This window comes from Amphibalanus amphitrite, unplaced genomic scaffold (assembly GCF_019059575.1).
Source record: "Amphibalanus amphitrite isolate SeventyFive unplaced genomic scaffold, NRLGWU_Aamphi_draft 000464F_arrow, whole genome shotgun sequence".
Classification (NCBI taxonomy): Eukaryota; Metazoa; Arthropoda; class Thecostraca; order Balanomorpha; family Balanidae; genus Amphibalanus; species Amphibalanus amphitrite.
Window position 1 is genome coordinate 122,833 of NW_024881958.1, and position 25,176 is coordinate 148,008.

General features: G+C 52.4%; 4 protein-coding genes across 4 annotated transcripts; all 4 read left to right on the forward strand.

The window, feature by feature from the left end:
- Positions 1 to 101: 101 nt before the first annotated feature.
- LOC122391991 (zinc finger protein 271-like) lies at positions 102 to 6,728 on the forward strand. The gene is made up of 10 exons (XM_043386379.1): positions 102 to 173; positions 779 to 867; positions 1,239 to 1,418; positions 1,786 to 1,908; positions 2,171 to 2,368; positions 2,718 to 2,957; positions 3,279 to 4,088; positions 4,327 to 4,575; positions 5,235 to 5,377; positions 5,695 to 6,728. The coding sequence occupies exons 1-10, from the start codon at positions 134 to 136 to the stop codon at positions 5,987 to 5,989; spliced, it is 2,367 nt and encodes a 788-aa protein (XP_043242314.1). The 5' UTR covers positions 102 to 133; the 3' UTR covers positions 5,990 to 6,728.
- Positions 6,729 to 8,615: 1,887 nt separating this feature from the next.
- Positions 8,616 to 12,386, forward strand: LOC122391984 (endocuticle structural glycoprotein SgAbd-2-like). The gene is made up of 4 exons (XM_043386370.1): positions 8,616 to 8,692; positions 9,250 to 9,374; positions 10,100 to 10,255; positions 11,896 to 12,386. Exons 1-4 carry the CDS (start codon positions 8,684 to 8,686, stop codon positions 11,960 to 11,962), a joined length of 357 nt encoding a protein of 118 aa, XP_043242305.1. The 5' UTR covers positions 8,616 to 8,683; the 3' UTR covers positions 11,963 to 12,386.
- A 5,870-nt stretch (positions 12,387 to 18,256) lies between these two features.
- Positions 18,257 to 20,322, forward strand: LOC122391983. Its single transcript, XM_043386369.1, has 3 exons — positions 18,257 to 18,440; positions 18,642 to 19,189; positions 19,518 to 20,322. Exons 1-3 carry the CDS (start codon positions 18,402 to 18,404, stop codon positions 19,735 to 19,737), a joined length of 807 nt encoding a protein of 268 aa, XP_043242304.1. The 5' UTR covers positions 18,257 to 18,401; the 3' UTR covers positions 19,738 to 20,322.
- A 450-nt stretch (positions 20,323 to 20,772) lies between these two features.
- LOC122391969 (larval cuticle protein 16/17-like) lies at positions 20,773 to 22,133 on the forward strand. The gene is made up of 3 exons (XM_043386349.1): positions 20,773 to 20,917; positions 21,072 to 21,343; positions 21,867 to 22,133. Exons 1-3 carry the CDS (start codon positions 20,909 to 20,911, stop codon positions 21,970 to 21,972), a joined length of 387 nt encoding a protein of 128 aa, XP_043242284.1. The 5' UTR covers positions 20,773 to 20,908; the 3' UTR covers positions 21,973 to 22,133.
- The last annotated feature ends 3,043 nt before the right edge of the window (positions 22,134 to 25,176 follow it).

Below are 25,176 nucleotides of genomic sequence, written 5' to 3' on the forward strand. Positions count from 1 at the left end.
AGGCCCACGGAGGGGGAGCAGTTCCAAATATCACGTGACTAATATGCCCTGCGGCGCCCTGTTTTCACCGGCGTCCGAGTTTTGCTCTTGGTTTTGCCATGGATGAAGGTTTGATACGGCTGAGTTATTTTAAATGGATTTTGCTGATGGTATTCCAGATATTTGCATTCCAGGTACGTCGTTGGATGTTATCACCTTGACTGATAAATATGTTCTCTGACGTGCACTGGCATTGGTTTTGATCTTTGCATGTTAGCAAAGTCCTAGATCAATATGAGCTGATGGTTAGGTAGGTACCAATTTCACATCAATTTTAGCTAACACTCCTACCTATTTCTGTGTTTTTGTTGTTCACCTATGACCTATGCCTGCACTTTCAAGGTAGTTAATTGAGGTAATGAGGTAGATGCATTTATTGATTTTGTCATTTATGCAGGCTGCAGTGAAGCAATTTGCAATTTGAACTGGAGCCTAATGCTTAATTTGATTAAACATAAAATAGCATTGTACCAAAAGTTGATGTGGATCATGTGTAGATTGGTCCTGAATGAGCCAATAAAATAATGTCACTGATGTTTTACTTTTAATCATCAAAGTATAGGTATTGATTCATGGAGCATCTGGCCAAGGGCTACATTTAAAAAAGGTGATAAGGTATTGAAAACATGGAACTGCTACTCAATTACAACTTGTATTTTTACCTACCTATGCAATTAAAGAATAGGTATAAATCATTACTTTTATTTGATATGTTGTTGTGCTACACTATTCTTTACAGGTCTATCTGAAGATGTGCTACGTTGCTGTGACATGTGTGGTGAAAAACATTCTGCCAAGGAATGCAAGTTTCTCATTGATGCTCCAAGGGTGAGAGAGTCTACATCATGTTTTTTCAGGCTGCCCGTATGCATTATCAGAAGTCCTTTTAAATCTGTGTTGACCAGTTTCCTGTGATAAAGCATAATCATGCTATTATATTAAAAATACTGAGTTTAAATTAATTATCCTGCATCTGAGAATGATAATTATCCTGTGATGATCCCTTGTGCTGGTAGTCCACTTGATTTGATAGGAACTAGCAGGCACTATTTCAATCCAACTCCTCATATATGACTCGTATATCAGAGAGAGGACACTTTGTTCAGTCATAGGTGTTAGCCTGATATGGGCTTAAAACACATTTATCATGGACATTGGCCATTTATTTCAGACGACCCATCATTGCCTTCTTTTGACAGATTGGTGATGGCCTGACGAGCCGCGCTCGCGTCACATTGCCCTCGGTGCTGGCGTTACGCTGCCACCTGGACTCCAGCGTAACGGTCGTGAGCACCGCCGAGCTGGGGGTCGGCACTCTGTTCGGCCCGATGGTGGCGCCGCGTACCGACCACATCACCAACCATCAGTTCCCAATCAAGGTGACAGATGGCGCTTGGCGTGGTGGTCGCCGACCGCTGATTGGTTATTCGATAACGCGGCGGCCACTGCCACTGGCCAATGGAGACCAGCTGACCTCAGCTCACTTTTGTTTCTTATCAGTAACTACTTATAGGCGACATTTTCGCTCTCTTCTCGCTTTTCCTTGTTTGATTAAGATCTATCGATTTCGTACCGTTTTACCGGAAGATACAAATCGATGCTCGTCATTTGACGATGCTATTTTTTTTTGCCGTAGCATTACCATCGTCTGCTCGGCCAGTCGATGTGTCAGGATTGTATGAGTTTGACCTGACCTGACCTGACCTGCCTGACCTAACCTGACCTGACCTGACCCGCCTCTGTCAGGTGTTTGGTGGGGACGGCGCGGCGGACCGGTACCTGGACACCCGGGACGAGGACCAGTGCAACTGGATGTGTCTGGTGACGCCCTCCTCGGAGTCGCACCTGCAGAACCTCGCCTGTATTCAGGTCAGTGGGACCAGGTGACCTCAGGTCAAGTGGATCCAGATGGCCTTAGGTCATTACTCATTCGGACCATATAGGTAACCTAAGGTCAAGTGGGACCATTACAAAAGAATGCTCGCTAAACAGCCACAGTCTGACAGTTCTTTTTTTCTTACGGCAAATAAATTTAGGTCGTCACATTTGTGATGTGGCGGTTGGTGTCTGCATTATCTTATTGGAGGCAAAGTACACCCTGACGGCTGACCGTCGCCGCCCGGCCCCTCAGATCGGTGACGACATTTTCTATGTGGTGCGCCGCGCGGTGTCGGCCGGCACGCCGCTGCACGTCTGGTACGCGCCGTTCTACGCCGCCAAACTGCGTCACTCTCTGACGTCAGACCTGCTGGCGCCGGCCGACAGTGACGTCACGGAGGTGGTGCTGATTCGGGAGGCCGAGACGCCGCCCGAAAAGGAGCTGGACAAGGTGGGAAACGGGAGGGAGAGAAGGGTGGGACAGTGGGAGGTCAGACTCAGAGAGTCCTCCAGAACGGGAGGTAGAGGAGTTGAGAATGGAGGGGGTGGGGAGAGTGGGGCAGTTGAAGGCCGAGAGTCTGCAGGAAAGGGAGCTGGGAAAGGCGCGGAACGGGTTAGGCGGCGGAACAGTTGAGGCCGAGTGTCCGCCCAAACGGGGACGGGACGGGGTGGGGAACGGGGAAGGGTAGTTTAGGGCCTGGATATCTCATACATGGTCTGTATATCTCGTATGGCCTCTATAACCCGTATCACCTGTAATGACCCAGTCACTGTGACCGGTTTCCCCGCTCTCCCCTCAGCCGGCCGGACCCGCCGGTCCGGCCGTCGAACTGTGCTGCCCGCTGTGCCCGCGCCGGCCGCGCAGCGCCGCCTCGCTGGCCGCCCACCTGCTGAAAGTGCACGGCTCAGAGCTGTCGGCTCTGCCGGCCGCGCCGCCGCCGCGCTGCGCGGTCTGTGACGCCGAGTGTACGGACGGAGCGGCCCTGGTGGTGCACCTGAGGAGCCACCGGGCCCTACACCGGTGTCCACACTGCGCCAAGGTACCGTCTGACTAGTGGGGCTCGGATCGGATCGGGAGTGTGACCGACGTCGGTGTGCGTGTTCTGTGCAAATCTAGTAGAATGTTTTCATCGACATTTTGCATCAATTATTCTTCTTGTTCGTGTGTTTGGCAAACCTGGCTTATCCTGAGTGCAGCAGCTCTGTTATTCGTATGCAGCTGTTCTCTGCTGGCTGGAAGCCCTCACTGTATGTGCACAGCCGTCAATGCTTGTCTGACGTGTCAATGTTTGCTTGCTGCTGCCTGACGGATGTTGACTGCCGGTGGTTGACGAACGAACCATGTCCCGTCGTCCCGGTAGGTGTTCACCCGCCGTCAGACGCTCGCCGCCCACCCGTGCCCCGGTCCGCGGCGCGCCGCCCAGGGCTGGCCGTGTCCCCACTGCGGCCGACTGTTTACCACGGCGGCCGCGTGGCGGCGCCACCAGCGGCGGCACACGGGAGCGCTGCGCTGCGCTGGCTGCGGCCGCCACTTCGCCTCGGCGTCCAGCCGCGCGGCTCACGTTTGCCGCGCCGCCTCCGCCGCCGACCGGCCGCACGCCTGCCCCCAGTGCGCGCGCCGCTTCGCCAGCGCGGCCAGTCTGCGACAGCACACGGCGCTACACTCGGACCGCTTCGCGTGCCCGCGCTGCGCGAGGCGCTTCTCTGGCGCGGCGCCGCTGCGCCGTCACGAGGCGCTGTGCGGCGCCGGGGAGCAGCTGGCCCGCTGCGGCTCGGTGACGTGCCGCCGCTGTTCGGCGCGTCTCGACTCGCTGCCGGCGCTGGCCGAGCACGCCCGGCAGCACGAGCTGCCGCACCGCTGCACCACCTGCGGCCGCAGGTTCCGCTCGCGGCTGCAGCTCGGCGCACACGTCTGCTCGCGCCTGGAGCCGGAGCGGGGCGCGGCGGGACGAGTGGCTCCTTCCCGGCGACCGGTGAGATCCCGGACAGCGCAGTCCGCGCCACCCCCAGTGGTGTGTGAGGTGTGCGCCCAGACCTTCACCTCCAAAAAGTCGCTCTGGCTCCACCGGTTCACACACGCCGAGCGCCAGTTCGCCTGTGAGCTGTGCGGCTTGAAGTTCAAGCGGAAAGATACGATGCTGTCACATCTGGCCACGCATGGCCAGCCAATGGTGAGGCTGGTTTGGTTTGGTGACTGGGGAGATATACAAATGGAGCGAGAAAGAAGGACACTTTTTGCAGGTCTTTGCTTTTTCGCTGTTTCATTAGTTAATTGATTTTTAAATCAAAACAATTGTCATTAGGTATATCATGCGTTCGCACAAAAGGCCCTTTCACATAGAAAACGCAACGGTTTCATATTACCAGCTCTGTACATTCCACACCTAACCACTGTGTCCCCACCCCCAGGTGCCATGTCCCCACTGCCACAAGCGGTTCAAGTCGAAAAAGTCGCTGGCCGTGCACGTGCGTCTGCACACTGGGGACGCGCGCTTCGCGTGCGACCTGTGCGAGCGGCGCTTTGTGCAGAAGGTGAACATGCTGCGCCACCGGCGGACCCACGACCCGGACCACCGGCTGGAGTTCCGCTGTGACGTCTGTGGAAAGTGCCTGAGCAGCGCGCACCACCTCAAGGACCACCGACTGCAGCACACCCAGGTGAGGGAGGGGCGGCGGCTGCAGCATACGCAGGTAAGGGAGGGGGGGGGGGGCGGACGCAGGTAAGGGAGGGGCGGCGGCTGCAGCACACCCCGGTAAGGGAGGGGGGGGGGCGGACCACCGGCTGCAGCATACTCAGGTAAGGGAGGGGCGGCGGCTGCAGCACACGCAGGTAAGGACGCACTACTGGCTGGGGGCGGGGGGGGGGGATGGGACCATTGACCGAGAGAGGGGGATGGACCACCGGCTGCAGCACACTCAGTTGAGGGGCAGACCATCAGCGGGGGGGGGGGGGGAGAAGCACCGGCTGCAACATACCCAGTTGATGGACGGACCGCCCCGGCGGGGGGGGGGGGGTGACCACCGGCTGCAGCATGCCTAGGTGAGGGCAGTTGTAAGGTAGTTTGGGCAGTGGGCTCTTTTTCGGGTCTATTAGGAAGGTTTGGCTTACTCTGTGTTTTGAACTACGAAGCTATGTGATTGTTCCTACGTGTTTTTATCTCTCGTTCTCGATTGTTCATAGTTCTTGTGCTTTCGCGATTTCGTTAGCTCCATAGTTATTTCAGTAGACGTTTGCTTCCCCACACCACCACCCTCACATGACCTGTCGCTCCTACACTCTACCCAGCCCCTCTCTGACCCCCCTCCTTCTCCACCAGGGTCGAACCCACCGGTGCGCCGCGTGCTCGCGCTCCTTCCTAAAGCGGCGCGACCTGCAGCGGCACATGTCCGTGGTTCACACCGCCGGGCAGTACGAGTGCCCCTTCTGCCATATGACCACACGGCTCAAAGGCAGCATCAGGTGAGACTCCGAGCCGTCAGGGGTTGGAGTACGGGTCAGTGTGGGTACGGTCGGTTGGTTGGCTGAGTGTCCCCGTCTGATTAGGTGTAGTTAACTAATTAAGTAATATTGCGTCTGATGTCTGGCGTTTTGGCTTCCTCTAAGAAGCTGGGGTTTCCTTTTATGGATTGGGATTTGACGGAAAGTGAAATCGAATGTTTCACTCGCAATGGGGTTTATGCTTGCCAGTTTTTCTCCGTTTATGTTACCAATTAGCTGAGCTCGACGTTGCCCCGAGGTATGCTGACCGCTGCTCCCCCCCCCCCCCCGTCTGACAGCCGGCACCTGGCCAAGATGCACCCGGCTGAGCGGCCGCAGTGGTCGCCCGCCGGCTTCCTGGACTCGCTGCACAGCGCCCCGGCCCGGCCGGCCGCCGACTCCATCCTCACCCTGGAGCCGGACGGCACGCTGCTGCTGGCAGTGCCATCTGGTGACGCCGCGCTGGACTCGAGCTTGGCCCGCTCGCCGTCGGCGGCGGTACTGGCGGACGCGGCGGGAGGGGATCAGGACGTGCTGCTCTATGTGATTGATGTGCCCGAGATGGACATCACTTTTGACCCGCCGCAGCAGTGACGGGACGCGATGGTGACCTGGAGGGGTCGGTGGGGAACCCGCTGTCCCGCTGTGATATTTTGGGTGGTTAGTACCAATCATCTAAGGAATTATGTACAGGACTCTGCTGTCCTCGTCACCTCTTGTTTGAACAACGGGTATGTTTTTTGTACGTGATTTATTGTTTTTTTCTTCTATTGCCTTTTGGTCTATGTGTTCGTGTAGTGTGTATGTGTACGTGTAGTATGTACCAGTGGGAGCCACTGGCTCAAAACCCACAAACACTGCACAGCGGAAACCACACGTGTTTTGGTGTGGTGGGTATACGGGTTAAAGCGTGTTTTGAGTAATGTAGTGCTAATGTAGCAATTTGGAAAACAAAGAAACATGCAAAGAAATTTACTCGGCTGTATGATGACGTTTGGAGCATCCAAAGTGACGGGGTATGGGATCAATGATATTGATGCGATATTGTTCGCTTGCTATTCCGATAAAATACCTATCGATATAATAGGACCGATACGTTTGCAATCTACACAGAATCATCATGTCCGGCGTGCTCATTTGAGTATTGCTGAATCCAATCGCACATCGTTTGCCTTTTATAACTCAAAAGCGGAAAATTGTGCGCAACATATGGTTTATCAACCGATTTTTAATTAACGTAATGTCATCTTTATATTGCAGAAGTTACGGGCGGTGATCCATGGATTCGACGATGCTGAGCTGAACCGTACAAATATATATCTTGTTTGGCTTCGTCACAGTGCAGTTCTTTTGTCATTCCTGCCGCTGCGTCGCAGCACAAGATGATTTAGTCGAGGTCCAGTGAATTTCGATACCCGGTGAACGATTGACTCACCGGCTGGGGCAGCCGCATGCTCGAAAATTCGTGCTGTCGTTATCCGTTATATGCCAATATGTAGTTATGTAGATGTATATTGAGTAGGAAAAACGCCCAGGTTCCATGAATGATAGCTATATTTCGCAAGATTATTATCTGTCGAGCCATTCGTGAATCTAGATATAAAAGCAAAAACAAGTAAACATTTGACGGATATGTCGGTTTTATTCATTCGCTGTTTCGCCCCTAAATGAGTTTGACCCCAGTGCAGTGGGAGAAAGTCGAGTGTATGCATCGTTACGAGACGCAGCGAATGATACCCAGTTTTAGAAGCCCAGGTCAACTGGTCAGCTCTGAGGTCAGGTCAAATGCCCTAAAGTTCTGGGGACAATATGAATAGACGGCGGCGGCTGCCCGGTATTGAACGAACTTCATCCGCCGTGCGAACAAATGTCCCGTCACTGTCCTTCGCTGCGCACAGGCGTTCGAGGACACCCTCGAGAAAGCATTCATTGCACAAGGTGCGACTGCGACCTTGTGGAGCCGCGCGTTCATCAGGGTAGGACACCTGGCAATGGCCTCCAGTGAGTGCCGGTGTCATCTGGTGTAGGTATCCAGCCCCCCCCCCCCAACAGATGCGCTCTCACTGCGTGTCTGAAGTGGACGTCTAACATGGATCACCAAGGGCATGCGGAGTAGCAGCGCTGAGAGCTTCTCGGATCTACCACGGGGCGACTGTTTGAGATGCAGTAGCTGCTCGTATAGTTTAGGTACGCTTGCACAGGTGTTTGGAATTTGGATAAATGTGGAATGTGTATTGTGCACATGCACGAGCATACCAGAAGCCTTGGTGTAGTTGCATACGTGAGAAACAGGAACCTTCATGAATCACGGCCACTGCATATCAAAACGGATTGAAGTTGCAAATGCAATTGGTAGGTATAAATTGTCGATCGGTAAATGCTGCATCAGGGTCCGAAGAATCCACCACGTATTCGCCTCAAATCTAATAAAGCACCTCACTGTCACGCATAGGTTCGTCAACAGTCAGGCCTTGTCTGGAGTGAAAATATAAATGGCGCCTGCAACCAGCTCCCAGATTATTGCAATTTCAAGTTTACAAACACTGAAAACAATTTAACCCAAGGCTGGCGAGTAAACCGGTGTTTTACGGGTACCGCTATCCGCAACCATTTTTAACCACCCTCCCAGGAGTAGTGCTAGGTCCCATTGCGGTGTAGTCGTACTTACTCTGAGCGCATATAACCGCTGTCAGCGAACAAGTCCGCTGAGAGCAGGGACGACTACACTGCAATGGGACCTTACTGTACTCCTGGGAGGGTGGTTAAAAATGGTTGCGGATAGGGGTACCTGCAAAACACCGGTTTACTTGCGGGCCTTGGGTTAAATTGTTTTCAGTGAAGGCGTTAGCGGCTCAAACTTTCAGCCTCACCGGGTCATCCACACTTTCTCCGCGCTGCGTTACAGCATGCACTGGCCTCTGATTGTTGACACTAGGCCCGGTTGTTGTGTGCAGGGCCAAGAACGGCCTGCCCTACGGCTGTTGCGCTGCCGCACCGTTCACCGGTGACCCGAGGCGTGCGGTCGTTCCCGACTGACCCGGGGCGTGGCGGTCGTTCCCGGCTGACCCGGGGGCGTGGCGGTCGTTCATGGCTGACCCGGGGCGCGCCCGGCACCCGGCGCCCGCTTCCCGACCCTCTCCCCACGCACGATCTGTCTCTCCTGCTCTCCCCGCGGGCGATTGCTCCAGTTGCAGGCCGCGGGCTGGCTATAAAGGGAGAGCCGTGCCCGGGGCACTCACACACACTGCCTGAGAAGCTCTCCCGCCGGCCACGCCCGACGCTGCTGCCATGAGTCTGGTAGGTGCTCCGCTCCACTCACGCTCGATCTATATCCCTCCGCTCCTCGCCCGCACTCTGCTCAGGCTCCTCCCGTGCCCCGACGACACCCCCGTAACCCTCCTGTACCCCGGCTGTAGAGCCCGTACTGGTACCCCGGCTGGGAACCCGTACCTCGCCAGTACGTGGTCAGTCTGTACCCCTCCTGCACCCTCCTGTAGCCCAGCTGTTCCCCTGACCCCTAATGTAACGTGCACTTCCCCCGGACGGTGTATCCGACCTCGCGAATGTCGGCCATTCGCTCCGGGCCGTGTGTCTATAAAAAAAAAAAAATCGGTAGAAAGACGGTGTATCCACTGGCTGATTGCATTCGGACGAAATTGTTATTCAGACCAAAATTAATTTATTCGTATTTGAAACAAATAGGTTTTCTTGTGTGACAATTACGATTTATTTCCGAAGTTCTGGGCTGTTGTAAAACCGAGCATGGCCGATGATCTCGCAAATCGCAGAAGTTCTTCCTCCGTTTCGTCCCATGAGTGTCTACTGACGTTTTACCGTCGTCCATTGTGCGGCAGATTGCATTTGTTGCCCTGGTGGCGCTGGCGGCCGCGGCTCCGCAGGGCGAGAGACCAGCCACCACGTCGGTACCGATCCTCGAGTACGTCAACCAGTTCGGCGGAGACGGAAACTACCAGTTCAGGTGGGTTCGATCGTAACGCGAAGCTCCCAAGCTAGATATGTTCCGAATAGTGACGTCACAGGGTCGCACATTGACATCAAACTGCACAGAATGTGACGTGATAGACGTAACACATGCTACACTGACATCTCAATGCACAACCTTGACCTCAGATAAAGCTGGGTGATTTTGATAATGAGCTGCATCAATGCATGCATACTTTAGGCACCCGACCGAACATGACCGTTCTATGCAGTCTGCATTGCAACACGGAGGTTGGTGCGGAGCCGGTGGCGCCGAGAGCCGCTGACATTTCTGCCGCTGGCAGCAGAGCGCGATTTACGATTGTTGTCAAACTGCATTCATAATAAATTCAATGCAGCGCGTGCAACTGTGGCCCGTCTCGCAACTGAACGGGACGGTGACGGTAACTGCCTGCCGGTCTGCCGGCTCATTTCACATGTCTCCGCCTGATTTGTTGCTAAAATTACACAAGCTCTATGTGCCGGGTAGCCTGAAAGGAGGCTTTAAAAGGAGGCCGGCTTCATGGCTTTTTATTTAAAAGTAATGCTTATTCACGGAAAATTTATCATACTTACTCGTTGGCGAAGTGGCACACATGAGTTGTTTCTTCACGCACCGTGACTTATGATTATTCGTCACGGTCTCTAACTCACAAGACATGTAACGTCAACTTGCCACTTTTCACTCATGGACTAACAAGCTCTCTTACTCGACTCCTGCAGGTTCAAGACGGGTAACGAGATCAACCGTGAGGAGGAGGGTGCCCTGAAGGACGTGGTCGTGAAAAATGACAACGGTCAGGAGGAGGTGAAACGCGTGAACGTGGTGCGAGGAGTCATCCGCTACCCCAAGGACGACGGCACGTTCTACGAGCTCAGGTGAGTCGAGACACAGGCTAAGTTGAACGACCTGACAGCCGGGTCATCTCACAAGTCCAATTGTAGGGCAAAACTTCTCTAGAAAAAAGATAAAGGGTAACTTACATAATGTCTCGGCAAACCTACTACGATATTGAATATAATATGTCCATAGTAGCGGATTATGCTCAACCTGAGATTCTATCTTATCAATTATTACGACTTAGTGCTCACGGACTAATAGCGTGATCACCATTTTGTGTATACGATGGCATTGTCCATCCCGTTCAATCTAACAAAAGCCGACAAACAATGCACGGCGAAATCGCATGCGTGGCGTGCGGGTCAATCGCGGTTTATCCCTCGGTCACTACCCTGACCTAGTGGGGTTCATTATCTTGCATGGGCACCGCCCTCCTCTCTGCCGTGAGGACCGTGCACGCTGCTGTGAGGCGCCGGACGCTGGGGAGTCGCCTCATAGCGCACCTCCGTCCCGCCCACGCTCTGAGTATGGTGCAATGGCTGGGGCGACTCAATATGTGTGTGCGCGTGTCTGTGTACGCTTCCCGCCCGCCCGTCGCTTTCGACACAGCTGTGACCCGGTGAGGCCGGCCACGAGGGTGGGCTCTGGGTGGGCGAGCGCTGAGCCGATCGCTCGCCGCTCCCCGCCACGGCTTATTGGACACACGTGACGCGCCTTGAGATACCGGTGTGTTCATCACTGATGTGTCCCTCCCATTCAGAGGTCGTATTTGAAACTGAGCGGCTGATAAGACGACAGAATACTAACTAATCGAGCACATATAGTCTTTGAAACCAGCCCTCGGTGTCGCAATATTACAATCAAACTGAGCGAGATACCTCGTTTGTTTTTCCTTCGTTATTTTTGCTCGTAGTTACATCTAGCGTGCTCCGTACCTAGATGATGCTATCAGTTCCCATTACTTCTTTTACTAATCGATAGAGCACCATGAACATAACCTCAAGGAAGGCCGGTACTGAGTCCCATCTCGTCCCGGACCAGAGCGACCTTGCCGCCCTGTTCTGCCCCCCGCGGCGGGGTTGCCCCGCAATCATCCCTGTCCCGGGGCACCCATAGGACCATCACGTGGTCTCCAAGGTCGCCGGTCGGTCCATTTATCTCAGCTCAAAAGGCGAGTTCAAGGCCGCGCGCCGCCCCGGGGCACGGACGGACCGGTCCCGTTATGTAGCGTCGGCCGAGCGCTGGGCGCGGAGCACTTTTACTTTCCCCGGGGCTGATACCGGAGATCACGACCTGCCTGGGACGCGGCGTGGAGGCACAAAACAGCGGCCCCGAGGTCGGCGCGGCCGCGGCGCACCCGACCGCCGTCACCGGAGCGCTGCGATGGAATTCTGTGGTAGACGCAGGCCGCAATATTGTCAGAATTCCGTCCGCCGGTGGTCAGAAGAGGCGGCTCTTTTTACCTCCCTCACCTTCACACGGCCGAGCGGGCTGGGTAAAAACTGGTCCGCCGCGCGCGGTCTGAGTGCCGTGCGCGGGATGACCGGTCCTCAGACGAGCCCGGGGCAGAGTGTGGGAGGCGGGGAGAGAGGGAGGGAGGGAGGTCACCGGGCACCTCTGCCCGAGCCGCTGACGTGCCAGTGAAAGTGCCCTCGCTGACCTGCCCTTGATGTTTCAGCTACATCGCCGACGAGCTGGGCTTTCGGCCGGTCAGTTCGGATATCCCTTCGGCGCCCCTGCCGTGAGACCCGGCGCCCGTGCCCTGAGACCCGGCGCCCCTGCCCTGAGACCCGGCGCCCCTGCCGTGAGACCCGCGCGGCGCCCCTGCCGTGAGACCCGGCGCCCCTGCCGTGAGACCCGGCGCCCCTGCCCTGAGACCCGGCGCCCCTGCCAGGAGTACCGGTGCTGTTCCCGACTCTGAGGTGGCCGGTGACACTGATCAGGCGTCGGCCTTGGCAGTGACTCGGACTGTCAGTCGTCAGTTCGGGCCAGCCATGGTGCTACTCGGTAGAAGGAATGTGTGGGGCTGTCTGTGCTCTGGCGACTTGTGAAATACGTCATTAGTTTGTTATTTTGTTGCGTCTTATGTTTTATGGTCATCGATTTGTAAGCCATGCCGGTTTGTTTCCTAATGCGTCGAATGATAAATACATGGACTATCGGAAGATACCTGTGGGCTGTGATTTTCATCTTTACCTCGTAAATGCTTCTGGAGAAACCCGACCGCCTTTCAAAAATCATAATCAAAATTAGACCAACAATCTGGGGGCATAAAACGTTATGATCAATTTGAGACGCTCGAATACTTTCGTTCATGCACATGTCAAACCTGAATTAGATTAGTCCCCTGTTGCCACATGTTCTGGCCCATCGCCATCGGGGTCAGGCCAGGGTGCCAAAAGAGATTGTCCAGGACCTCTAGTCCTCGACCTTGCGACCGACGGAGAGCGCCAGCCTTTCTGTGCCTGCCCTGGTCACCTTAGCAGCTCCCAGCCCGGTACCCTGTGCCAGGAGGGATTGAGTAACTGACGGTCTACACTAGATAAGGGGAAGCCTGATTAATTATGAAACATTTGCCAGGGTCAGCCGTCCAAAGCTTGTCCTTATCACCTGACCCGCTCTGCGATCATTCTAAGGCGCGGGAGGGTCTTGCTGACAACCGCCACGAGATAAAGGAGACCGATAAATCGTGAATCTTTTAGACCTAGCTTGCCTAGCATTGCCTATAAAGGAGCTACATCTCAGCTCCACACGAACAAAAGCAGCTCTTTCTTTATTCGGAAAAGGGCTTATATTATTTATTTGTATCTAGTATTTGTTTATAAGTATTTATAGAAGTATTTATACAGCAAATCACTTAGCAAAGACGTGTCGGTAAACAGTTTAGAGTGGTTTGACAGGCGACACTCGATAAAAACGTCAATGCCGATGGTTTTCGCTCTCTGTAGACCGAACCGCTGACCTTGGGCCAAATCTGGGGACACATTAGCGAAAGAGCTTTCAAATAGGTATGGATTGGGCTTTTCAGCGGTATCACTGACCCGAAGACGCAAATACGCGACAGATTTATCCAACGCGAATGGAAAGTGAGGGCTAATGCATGAAGTTCCACCCAACCGCAATCGGGCTTAGGCTAGGCTTGCACTGCTGGATCCGTAGACAAGAGCAGCTGCCGCCGGAAAATGCAGATTATCCGCAGTGCACGGAGCTCTCGGAGCATGCACACCGCTTCTGCGACGAAAGCGGGACGCCAAAATTAGTAGCCGGGGCCTAGAAAAAGCAATTGACGTTGTATGGCATACTACCTAAGTAGGCTCTCCAATTAAATATCTTGTCCTTCATCGTGCCTTACCATGTCCCGAACCAAATGACGCAGCATGAACCACCGTATAGCGCTCCACAGACGTTTTCCAGTGTCCGCCAGGGCCCCACCCCTCACCCACGTGCCCAACGTGGCTGCCCGACTGTACTGGGATCTGCCGTTCGTGGTCAGTAGCCGATGAGCGACTCGCAGACCTATAACTTCTCGATGATCCAGGCGAGGTCAGGCTCTGTCGGGACATTCAGAACCTCAGAACCCCAGCGAACACGCCGGCGCAGAGAGGGCAGGAGCGGACCGCCACGCCGGCTTCTCCGAAGGTCACTGGTCGTCTGGACTTTTCCGACCCGCCGCCGTGCGTGGCCCAATCCCTGCACGGACGGTTCCCCCGAGCGGCGGTCCGGCCGACGCTGGCCCGATCCGAGCTGCGTCCGCCGGTACCCGAGCCGTGGGTCGGCCGCACCGCGGGCCGGCCGGCCCTCTGACCGGTGACCGCGGCTGGGGCCGTGTGACCCGGCCGCCGGCCCCGCCCCGGGTTGCGCCATCAGCTCTGTTGCACGAGAGGGCCATCAGGCGGGCGGCTCGCCCGCGCGCCGCCGCCGCCGCCGCCGCTCGAGCCGGAGACGCCTTACGCCATGGTTGCGCAGCGCTGCCGTGGTGTTTTGCAACGGCTGCGTCTCCGCAGGGGGCAGACTGGTGGGATCAGCCGGTGACAGATCGCCTCTCGATCTGTCGCTCAGAATCCCGTTCAATTGGCCCGTATCTGATCGGAGCTGACATGCCATCCCAACTGACCTCGAAGACGGCATCTGCCAGGCGTGGGAAGACGGTCATGCCGCTGTCATGGGGAGGACCTGCCACCCACGACAAAACCTTTTGTTGATGAGTTAATGTTTGGCTTCCCGGAGAAGCTCGACTGGCAAATTAAATAATAATTATTTGAATAAATGGGCGTTAATAAATTCGGACTGTATAGGACTGTTTTGCCGCATTTATAATTGGTAGGCATGTGCAAAAACTAATCTGGATTTTACACGAACAATTGCGCTATTCTACTCTGCTAGTTTAATTTTGAATTATTTTCTCGTTGTATATATTTCTCCTTTTTCCATAACAAATGTTTTTTAATCACTTTACTGTTCAGTGTTCACATTCCTTCAACCTAACTAGTCTTTTCGCTAAAGACAAGCTGCAGTAAGAAAAGGCTGCTGAGTCATATCGCGCGATTATCTCTGCACGCTCCCACGTGGGAATGCAGCCCACGAGCTGCCTGGGCTGCCATCTCCGGCGCGTGACTCTCAGTTTCAGCGATCAGCTGCTTTCGTGCCGGGGCGATTTGACCGGTATTGTCTTAGGCATGCAGCGGTTAACCAAGACGGATAACAATTTGCATAGAATGGAACTCCCCGTCGACTTAGACTTGCGGTAGTTCGATGACAAAGACCTGAGAGCAGTTCTACCGGTGCAGTTTCTATGGATCCGCTGAAGGTCGGCCGGAGAAAGGTGGACGGGAGACAGACTCGTCTCTTCAGCTAGTCCACCGCATAAGAAGACTGCAAGATGAATAGACAGCAATGAGTAATTGGATTTGTCAGTTGCACCACCTCGGGTGCTGAAATAGCGCCCGGCTCCTTTTGCAGGTGATCGCTGGCCATATTAGTCTCTGATCCGATCCCGGGAAAGTTCGCAAATTACCTACCTGAATTATTCATTTTTGGCTAAAGATAGACTGGGTCGTGCATCTTACATTTTGATTATTTGGCAGCGAATTTCAGCAGCCACCTACACCATGAAAAGTTAACATCGAGACCTCTGCTGCATCCCTGTCGAGGGTCATTACATTGCACGATCATAGCTGCACTCTGTCTACGATTTCATCTCCAGCACCAATTAGCGAGTGAAATGATCTGATGTTTCTCAATCGTTTCCTCAGTAATTGCACCGCTCTGGTGACATCATACCGGTTTGTGAAGTTGGCCGAAATGGCCGCCGTCAAATCCTCTCCCCGTCACCGCGAAAGCGAGAGTTGCCTCCGATCGGAACACGCCCCACCGTTTTCCCGGAGAACCGCCCCGGCTCGCTGTTCCCAGTGACGTCACCTCTGAGACCAGTGGCGTCATCGGTGTCGATGATCCGCGGCAGTCACATGCCGTGAGCGGCGCGGTCACTTTCGGAACAGGCAGCAACCGCTTCCTCACAGGCATGCCGGTGGTTGACCGACTCGCGTGCAGGGCCTGGCGGCTCGGGTCGAGTCTCAGCTGCTCTGTGGGGATTGCTGCCGAGTTTTTCCGGACTAACCGACATGCTTGAAGCGAATTATGGGAATTGGCGGAGCTTCAATAAGAGCTAAGTGTTGGTGAAACATGCAGCCTTTCTAAGCTGCGCAACCTGTATGCGTATTAGATATATGTTTCTAAATAATATGATAATTATGCAGTAATGGCAGGTTTGTGCGAAAGCACTGATGAGCATGACAAATTTCAGGATCCGTTCTGATGTGGGAGTCGTTGAAAAAGAAACTATAGCAAAGTATCAGCCTAGTGTTTGATTTAAATTGAAAATGAATTTACGAAGAACAATTAAATCATGATTGAGTTAGCGATAACGATTCGCTACATTTCATTGCCGCATTTTCACTTTCAAACCTGTCAAATTTTATCAGCTTATGGCCTCACTTGATCTCGCTACCGTTGCCTCACACCGTAGCGGCTCGTAAACGGTATGCGTAGTCCGCTCGCTTCATTATCTCTTCGTGCCAGCAACCGTGGAGTGAAAGAGAGCGAGCGAGGGCGAGAGAGAGAGAGAGAGAGAGAGAGAGAGAGAGAGAGAGAGAGAGAGAGAGAGAGAGAGAGAGAGAGAGAGAGAGAGAGAGAGAGAGAGAGAGAGAGAGAGAGAGAGAGAGAGAGAGAGAGAGAGAGAGAGGCAAACAGAGAGACCGACAGACCGGTTCTCAGTTCTTCAACTGCTGTTCGTGCCAATATGGCCAACTATCTCGCCTCTCGGTATCACCGCCTTGCCTTGGCGAGAGTGACTGATACCTCTCCGCCCCTCCACTGCCCCCCTCCCCCCGTCAGTCTCTGCTCGGTGGCCGCCCACCCGGCAGTGACGCGAGAGGAGAACGGGCGGTAATTCACGGTCGTCACGGTATGGGATCACGACTCACGGCAGGTCTCCGTGACCGCTCGGTGGGATAGTGCCGGCCACAGGTGGGGGGGGGGGGGGGGGAGAAGGTGTGGTCGAGTCTGGGGAGGGATGGTACTCAATACAGATTACACACATCAATAAACCGTATAACGCAAGAGAAGGAGGACTGATTCGTCATTTGGGCTCTGTTTATTGATTCAGTCAATACCAAAGTGATTTCACGTAAAAACGATAAAATGTCAAATATCTCACAGGATGCTCGGCTTCTCATACTAAACCACGATGCACAGAAGTTGCAACTTTATCAGGTCACCTTGAATTGCCATCCTGTCCTGGTAAATCCAAATTACGTGCGGTATACAGAGCAGAAAAATTGCACTCACCGCGTGCTATGTTCCTGGATATTATTTGCCGTCACATGTCTAGACGCTATATCTGTTATAAACATTACCATTAATCGGTCTGAAATGGTAAAAATCACGCGACAATTTACACAGACTGTTCTGATCCGGAAATGCGTCGTATTCTTAGAGCCAGGATTTTGACACACGTGAGGACAAGAGCTTTGTTAGGCGTCGTTTATTTTCTCTCTATAACCTCTGAGGTGGATAACGGGCAATTGAATAGACGCATACGCATTGCGCATCACTGCAGTTTTAAGAGATTCAAGGATCATCAGAGAATACGGGTGTTTATGCAATGCTTCAAATTGTCAATGATTGAAGGGCTTCCGCCTCATAGATAATATACATATGCTGGCTGTTGCTTTCTACGGTCCAGAATATATCAAACTTACAGTGGATTGACATGATTGATGAAACGTAGCCATCTCATGAGCCATTGCGGAACATTGTTTGGTGTCATGGACAATGACATGACATGCAGTGAACATTATACTTCACAAGCAGCATTCCATGCACCATATTTTCTCTACTCGTTTTCCACTTCACGGTCGCCGGACCCGTGAAAAATCGCGCCGACGTGGGAAGGCTAGTTAGCAGATTGGAAAAATTGACATAATGGCGGTCGTTTCCGACCGTTTTGAGTCACCAGACCACACCACGCGCACTCGATTATTACGTGGTTTTAAACGGCTGAAACGGCACCGATATATCGAATATGTGTCAGCATGTGAAGGACACATGAACGCACGAAATCCTCACGGTGCAGCAATATTTGGCAATCACAATTCATGAATCGACGGACGCCCTCAGTTTCTTTTGCAAACGGAACACAAGGTGCCTGAAACGCACTGTCTTTTTCACACCGATGTGATATAGCGAACGACCAGAATGTTGCAACGCATATGTCAACACTCGGGAAGCATAGGTACTATTCTCACAGGAAAACGCTCCCTTTTATGTCCGATAGCTCACACCGCGATGAAATGCACCATCATTGCATCCCACCCTCCGGCCTCCGTCATTGCTTTGCTTCATTCCTTGAGCAAACACGCCTTGTTATAATTAAATCTCCACCGCTAATCGGTCAGAGGCGGCCTCTTCAACCCAGTACAGAGTACCTACACACTCAAAGACGGCTCCGTTTCGTCTCGCCGTCTTTGACACCCTGGGAGTCCCGCCGTGGGAGCGGGCCACCCGTCGCGGTGGTAGGGGTGTGCACTGCCCGCGGCGGCACGCGCCACCAGCGACCACCGTAACGCCGTCACACACCGTCACACGCCGTGACGACTATAAGAGAAGGTGTGCAACTGTAACACCATGTCAGATCGCCAGAGACGTGAGCCCACCATGCAGCGAGTGAGTGAGCACCCCAGATATACTGATCTACCTATAACGTTTATCATCTATTCAACTTTTTTTGCAAGCGATGAATCAAATGGGTTTATTTTCATATTCATCGCGATTTACATAAGATAATTGGACCTGCAAAGCTCAAACTGAGTATTTATGGTTGGATGATACCACATGTTCAGTGTCTGATGTTGACTGTTTTTGCAGATTGTTCTGATCCTGTGCGTCGCAGCGGTGGCACTGGCCGCCCCCGCCGCCCAGTACCGGGGCACCAGCGCGCGGAGACGCAACCGCTACCAGAGTATCGCCTCTCGGGGCACCACTACCCCGGCGTACAGCCCGCAGGAGGCGGTCACCACGACTGCCGCGCCGCCCGCCTCTGAGAGCACCACTCGGCAGTACGAGCAGCCCGCGCAGCCCTCCCCGACCCCCTCCTCGGACGTTAGGGGGTACCGCCAGCGGACGCAGCCGGCTCCCGCGGCGGCGGCAGCGTCCAACAGGGCCAGCCAGAGGTACAGCGGCGGCACGGCGCAGCGGTACAACAGTGCTGCAAACCAGCAGTACAGCAACGCCGCACCCCAGCAATACAGCAGCGGCGGAACGAACCGGCAGTACAGCAGCAGCGGAACCCAGCAGTACAGCGGGAGCGGAACCCAGCAGTACAGCGGGAGCGGAGTGAATCAGCAGCGTACCCCACCCGTACCCATCGTGCGCTACCAGAACGCACCGACCGGGGACGGCGGCAACCAGCACGCGTGAGTAAAGTGGCCAGGTGGTGGGTCCAATGGACAATAACTAGTTGTGTGGAAGGAAATGCTCAAACGGGCTGATGTTTCAAACAAACAGGGCTTCATTTGATATCTTTTCGCCGAACATCTGAAAAGTTATGTCTTGTTTTCCCAATAAAATATCTTTCCCAACAAGATGAGACGAAACAGGTCATATTTCTTGAAATATTGTCTGCAAGAAGAAACTACGATGTTGTAATTGCTGAACTTTCCAACTCACTCAGTGCACTTTTCGCCTCAGCTCGTGACTCCGGGTTCGCTGAGTGTCTGACGAATGTTCGCTCTCCGGTTCCAGCTACGAGACGGGGAACGGCATCCAACGTGAGGAGGGCGTCTTCATCAAGGAGCTGACCGTGACTGGCGAGGACGGCAAGCAGAAGACGGTCCGGGTGCCCGTCTACCGGGGCTCGTTCAAGTACCAGCAGCCGGACGGCACCTTCATCGAGGTGCAGTACGAGGCCGACGAGACGGGCTTCCACGCCGTGGGCGACTCGATCCCGCAGGCACTGCAGTAGACGCCTGCCGTGAACGATCCTCCGGGGACTGCAGTGGGGGCGTGGGGTGAGGGGCGTGCAGCGGCCGCAGGAGGAGTCTGCTTCAGTGAGCTGACGGTGAGGTCGGTCCGAAGTGAGGTCAAGGTGGGAAGTGGTTGAAGAGCGGTGGTTTATGTCGACTTGTTGATAACGATGGTGAGAGTGAAGTCCTGCACCCCAGACCTGTCAAACTGCCCTAAAATTGCAGTATGTATATTGATGTTTGTAGCAACGTAAAATGGCTGATGATATAAACATGAATGAGAACTGGAGAGGCAAGAGACACACGGCACGCTGACATACAGTGTAATGGATCTCCGGGAAAGACTGCGTCTTTCTCTGACGATTCCTAAAGATCTTCATTGCTCAGATCAGTTTGCTATCTGCGGTATTCTAAAGGCAAACGGTAGGCCGAAAGATTGTTTTGAGTGTTAGTGCACCATCGCATTTTTATGGTGGATGATCGGGCAAACCGATCAAAGACGCAAAATAATGACGCTTAGTTTTGCATGATCTTTGTGAAATGCATGCCGGATTCGTGAAAATATACATGAATTAAGCCACGTATTGCTTTGTTTTATCGTCCTGCTACCGACGGTAACGGTTGTCGAACAGAAGTTGACAATGACCAATTGGCCATCGTAGAAAAATGTTTGAGAACTGAAGGAGAGCTTTTGTTCATGAAACAGAGTTCACGCATTTATCCAAAGTTATTCCCTATGTCAGGTCAACATCTTAGCATAAACAAAGGCCTTCATCATTTTCTTATTGCATTTCACAAGGGCCACAAAAGTATCAGAGCGTATTGCAAATCATCAGCCTAATCTTCCCGTTCCGCATATCATTAGTGATCCGTTAGCCCAATCTTCCACCTAGTCGCTTACCGGTTAGATTGCAACTCAGCCGTATGACACCACGGCAATGCGTTCCAAACGCTTCCATCACGTTGCGGCCTTCTGCTCAGCCAATTCACCCGCCTGGTGCGCCGAGGCGGGGCGGCAGAGGCTGCGGCACGTACCCACCGTGTCGATGGACCGGTGCGGCCGGTCAGCGGGCCACGCGGCACCTATAAAACCGGCCTCCTCCCTGCAGTGGGCATCAGAACCATCTGACTGACTCCACTGTGCGCCCGTCTCGTCCTCAACCCGCAGTTATGAAGCTGGTGAGTGCTGCCAAAAGGAAGATAAAATGAACAGTGAATCGTGCCGCCGCTTCCACATATATTTCAGATGTTAGCGTGATGATTCACCAAAAAGGAAAAGCCTTGCGCAGTGTCCTGCGATCGCACGTGACTGACCACTGTGGCTGTGTTACAGATCGTTCTGGCGTGTCTGGCGGCCGTGGCCCTCGCCCGGCCTCAGGAGTTCTTCTCGGAGCCTGAGGCGGATTCCCTCCGTGACCGCGACCGCTACGCCGAGATCACCAGCTTCGAGAACCAGCAGACCCAGGACGGCGGCAACATCAACTCCTTCACGGCCACCAACGGCCTGGAGCGCCAGGAGGAGATCCGGCTGCAGGAGGTCCGCGTCATCAACGAGGATGGCCAGGAGGAGTACCGTCTGGTGCCCTTCTACACCGGATCCTTCAAGTACGTATACAACTTCCGCGGTAGTAAAAAGGTCATCCAACTATACATACAGTTCACCACCAGAACCTCAGCTGTGCAAAAGCTACAGGACCTGGATAACTAGCATTGAAACCTGGTGCCTACCAACTTAGTACGTGTTTCGCAATTCAGTGGCCCAACATGCAAAAGACTTTCATTCGACGGGGAAGATTGGGGAACCTAAGAGGATTTCGGATAGGCGTAGCGCCGTCATCCTGGGAATAGTGAAGTACCTCTTACCTACATTTTGTGACTTGCTTGCCTAGCGATAGGTACGATGACCAACCAGTTTGCAATCCTTCGGCTTCAAAGTCGAGGCACTTGCTCTTTGATTTTTTTTTCTTTTTTTTCTTTTCTCCTAGTTCTTTTTTCCTCTAGTGCTTATTTGGACAAAAGATATTCTGGAGAAATGTTGCTTGCGTAATTACCTACTCATCTTAGTGCTTTTTTGCTTCTGGTAATTATCTTTGTCAGTGTCCAACTAACGACGATCCTCTCTCTGCAGGTTCCCGAACCCCGACGGCACCTTCACCGAGAGGAAATACTACACCGACGAGACCGGCATCCACTTCGAGGGTGCTGACCTGCCCGTGGCGCCCCAGCCCTTCTAAGTCGACAGCTTCGCCATACTGAACATCAGCAGGCGCAGAAGCACCTACCCTCACTCAACACTTTTAGATGACATAGTCATCGTGAGTCATTACACACCAGTTGATACGGTGATCCATTACATTGTCTCCTGTGATGCAATACATGCCTGTTGTTATCGTTACCTCTGTTGTTTTTACGTCTGGTCAATGGCTATCACGTCATACGGAATGGGCACCGTCTGAGCGCCAGCATTGGCCGCCTTTGCGTCTTGAGCGTCTAAGGGTGACTTGGATGCAAATGATCGATCGGTGAAATGATGCTTAACCCTCGCCCTGGCAGGACATTTTTCATAACACGGCCTGGCAGGGGGGGGGGGTCGCATCGACCCCCCCTCGCGATTGGCTCCTATGGCACCTAGAAACACCAAATTTGGTAGGTAGGTGGGCCCCCTGGAGTTCTCGCCCCTGTGCAAATTTGGTTGCTCTAGGTCAATATTTAGGGGGGTTTTGGGGGTATAAATATAAAAATTTCGCTAAAAACAGGTCAAAAGTTTTTTGCTTATAACTTTTGATCTAATTAAGATAGCGCAAAAACAAAAGCACCAGTGAACTCAGCACGTCAAGGTGCGTCGAATGATATACTTTTTAGCCTGATTAAGTGTACTTAAAGTTTTTCTTAAATTTTAAGTAAACTTAAATTAATAAATTAAGTTCAAGTTAACCAAATTGCATCATATCGCATATCATTCGATTCGGCTGATCACCAGGAACACAATGATACCATTTTTAAGCTCTAGCGTCATTATGTGCCAAGTTATTGGCAAAAACGTCATTTGACCTCAGTTGACCTCATTTGACCTGACCCATGGATAAGTACACCAAACAAAGAAGCACCAAGTGACCTGCTGTTAAGCACTGTGGTTTCAAAGCACAAAAGTGATAGAACGAAGCGGATATCTCCAGTATTTTCCGAATTTAGTATTTTCCCGTAGGCTTAACATTACGACGTCATGACCTCTAACTGACCTCAGGTCAGTGACTTCAAAAAAACCCGAACTATATGTTATACAACTCGGTGAACTTAGCACATCCTGAAAGTTTGAAGGAAATCAGTTCAAAACTGTGAGTTGGACAGGTGCAAAAATAAAATTGAAATTTGACCATGACCTTGTACCGGTTTTTCTGACCTGGTGACCTGACCCAAGGTCACTCGGACCTGAAATTTTCAGGTCATATGTAAAAAGGTTGCCCCATAGGCTGTGCCAAATTTGGCGGCGCTGCGCGCCGCCGTTTTTACGCTATCTTCGAAAAACCTTAGGGGGGGTCGCATCGACCCCCTGCCAGGGCGAGGGTTAACCGCGCCCCACTGGGGGGGGGGGCTATTTATAGTCCTCCCTCCCGTTTTTCTGCAATAACTTCCAAACCGCTTGACGTATCGACGTCAAACTTTCAGTACCTTCGGCTGCATTAATTTGACACCTTGTGTCAAAATTTGAACTTCGAAGCTACCATAGGTCGGCCGGAAATGACGTCAGAGTGACGTCATGTTCGGCCGATTTCGACGCAAAACATTAAACCACAGCAATCGCTCCCAAGGGCTCAGTTTTTAAGCTAGATCCAATTTCTTTGCATGAGAGGACTCAGAATAGAATGCGCTATCAAACTGATATCTCGGATTTTCGAAATTTTGAATATTTTGAAAATTGCATATAATAAAATTCAAAATTTACATTTTTACATTTTTTTCCAAAAAGTTTATGACTTTTCGTAAAAAACGGAATATATGTGATAGAACGCGTTATTATGACTAACTCTAGCAAGTTTTAGCTAAATATCTTCAAAAATGACCAAGTTATATGCATTATTGCAAAAAATTCACAATTATTAATCTTTCAAATCAATTTTTTCACCACGTATTTGACATCGTACGCCAATATAAATAGCACCATCGTGTTCCTGAGCTCACACTGCATCCAATAGACACCTTTTCTATTGAAAAATTATAACTTCAAAATTTGACCTTTTTTGACCTGAAAGTGACCTGACCTAAGCTAAATTCAACTCAAAATGACCTCGAATGACACAGACGACATCAAATTCGAAATCTTTGGCCTAAATGGACCATAAAACATGTGTCACGTGATCGACGCGTAATATAATATTTTCGTGACCTGTGATGACCTGACCTTGACCTGAAAATCAAAGTACAAGTTTGGTACCCTCAGGGTATCTAGAGCATCTGTTCACGAGTGTGTGAACCAAAAATGAGACTGATCTGACCTGTAAGACGGCGGCCAGAGCCCAAAACGTTAACAAGCCAAAATGCTAATAATTTTTACTTTGACCTGACCTTTGACGTCATCGGTGACCTCGAGGTCAATGAAATTAGGTTTCGCTCAACAGTTTTTCCGGGGCTATCAGACGCTGTTTGAATTTTGACGATCGGCCCAGTAGTTTCGGAGTTAGGAGGGGGGGGGGGGCTATGAATAGCCCCCTCCCCCAGTGGGGCGTGTTATACGCAGACCCCAGTGGAGCGCGGGTTAATCGAGATTAGGTCCCACCTGGCCGGTTCAAAGCTTTGGGAAGGGTCCCCAGGACGTTATTATTATTATTATTGCTCGGAACGCTGATGGCGATAGTACATAAGCTAAATGTTGACGCACCTGACTTTTGATTTGAGCCGGATCTTGTGACGTCAACGGCATCTTCAGTTCAGGTCAGGCCACTTCTTATGAGGTCATGACTCACAAGGCACTAGTGGCCTCATAAGTGAGCAAAAGTGCTGCAACGTCCTTAATCACGCAGTGCCAGAGGGCCTTTCGAATGGAGATGAAACTTGCGGAGCTCGGCAAACTCTCAAACCCTCTCATTTTTTTTATTTTTCATAAAGATCACCTGAGGTCAGGTCAGTCACTTGACAGTTGACCTCACCATTGTAAGTCAATGGTGGAAATATGGGAACTATTAGTTTGGCGCGAGAAATGATCTAGAATCTTCTCAGGAGTATGGAACCATGTTTGCATACACTCCTTGCAAGCAGGACTTGAAACAATTTTGCTACGTCATAAATGATGTCACTCACTATGGTTATCGGAATTGTTCGTCAAAAGCTAACAGACTACATAAATGTGCTAGCGAGTCGGGAAAGCCATCAATGGACTCAGGAAGACTTGCCGAAGAGCTATGCAGCGTGGCTTCCTTGGACTAACTTTGTGACTTGAGTGG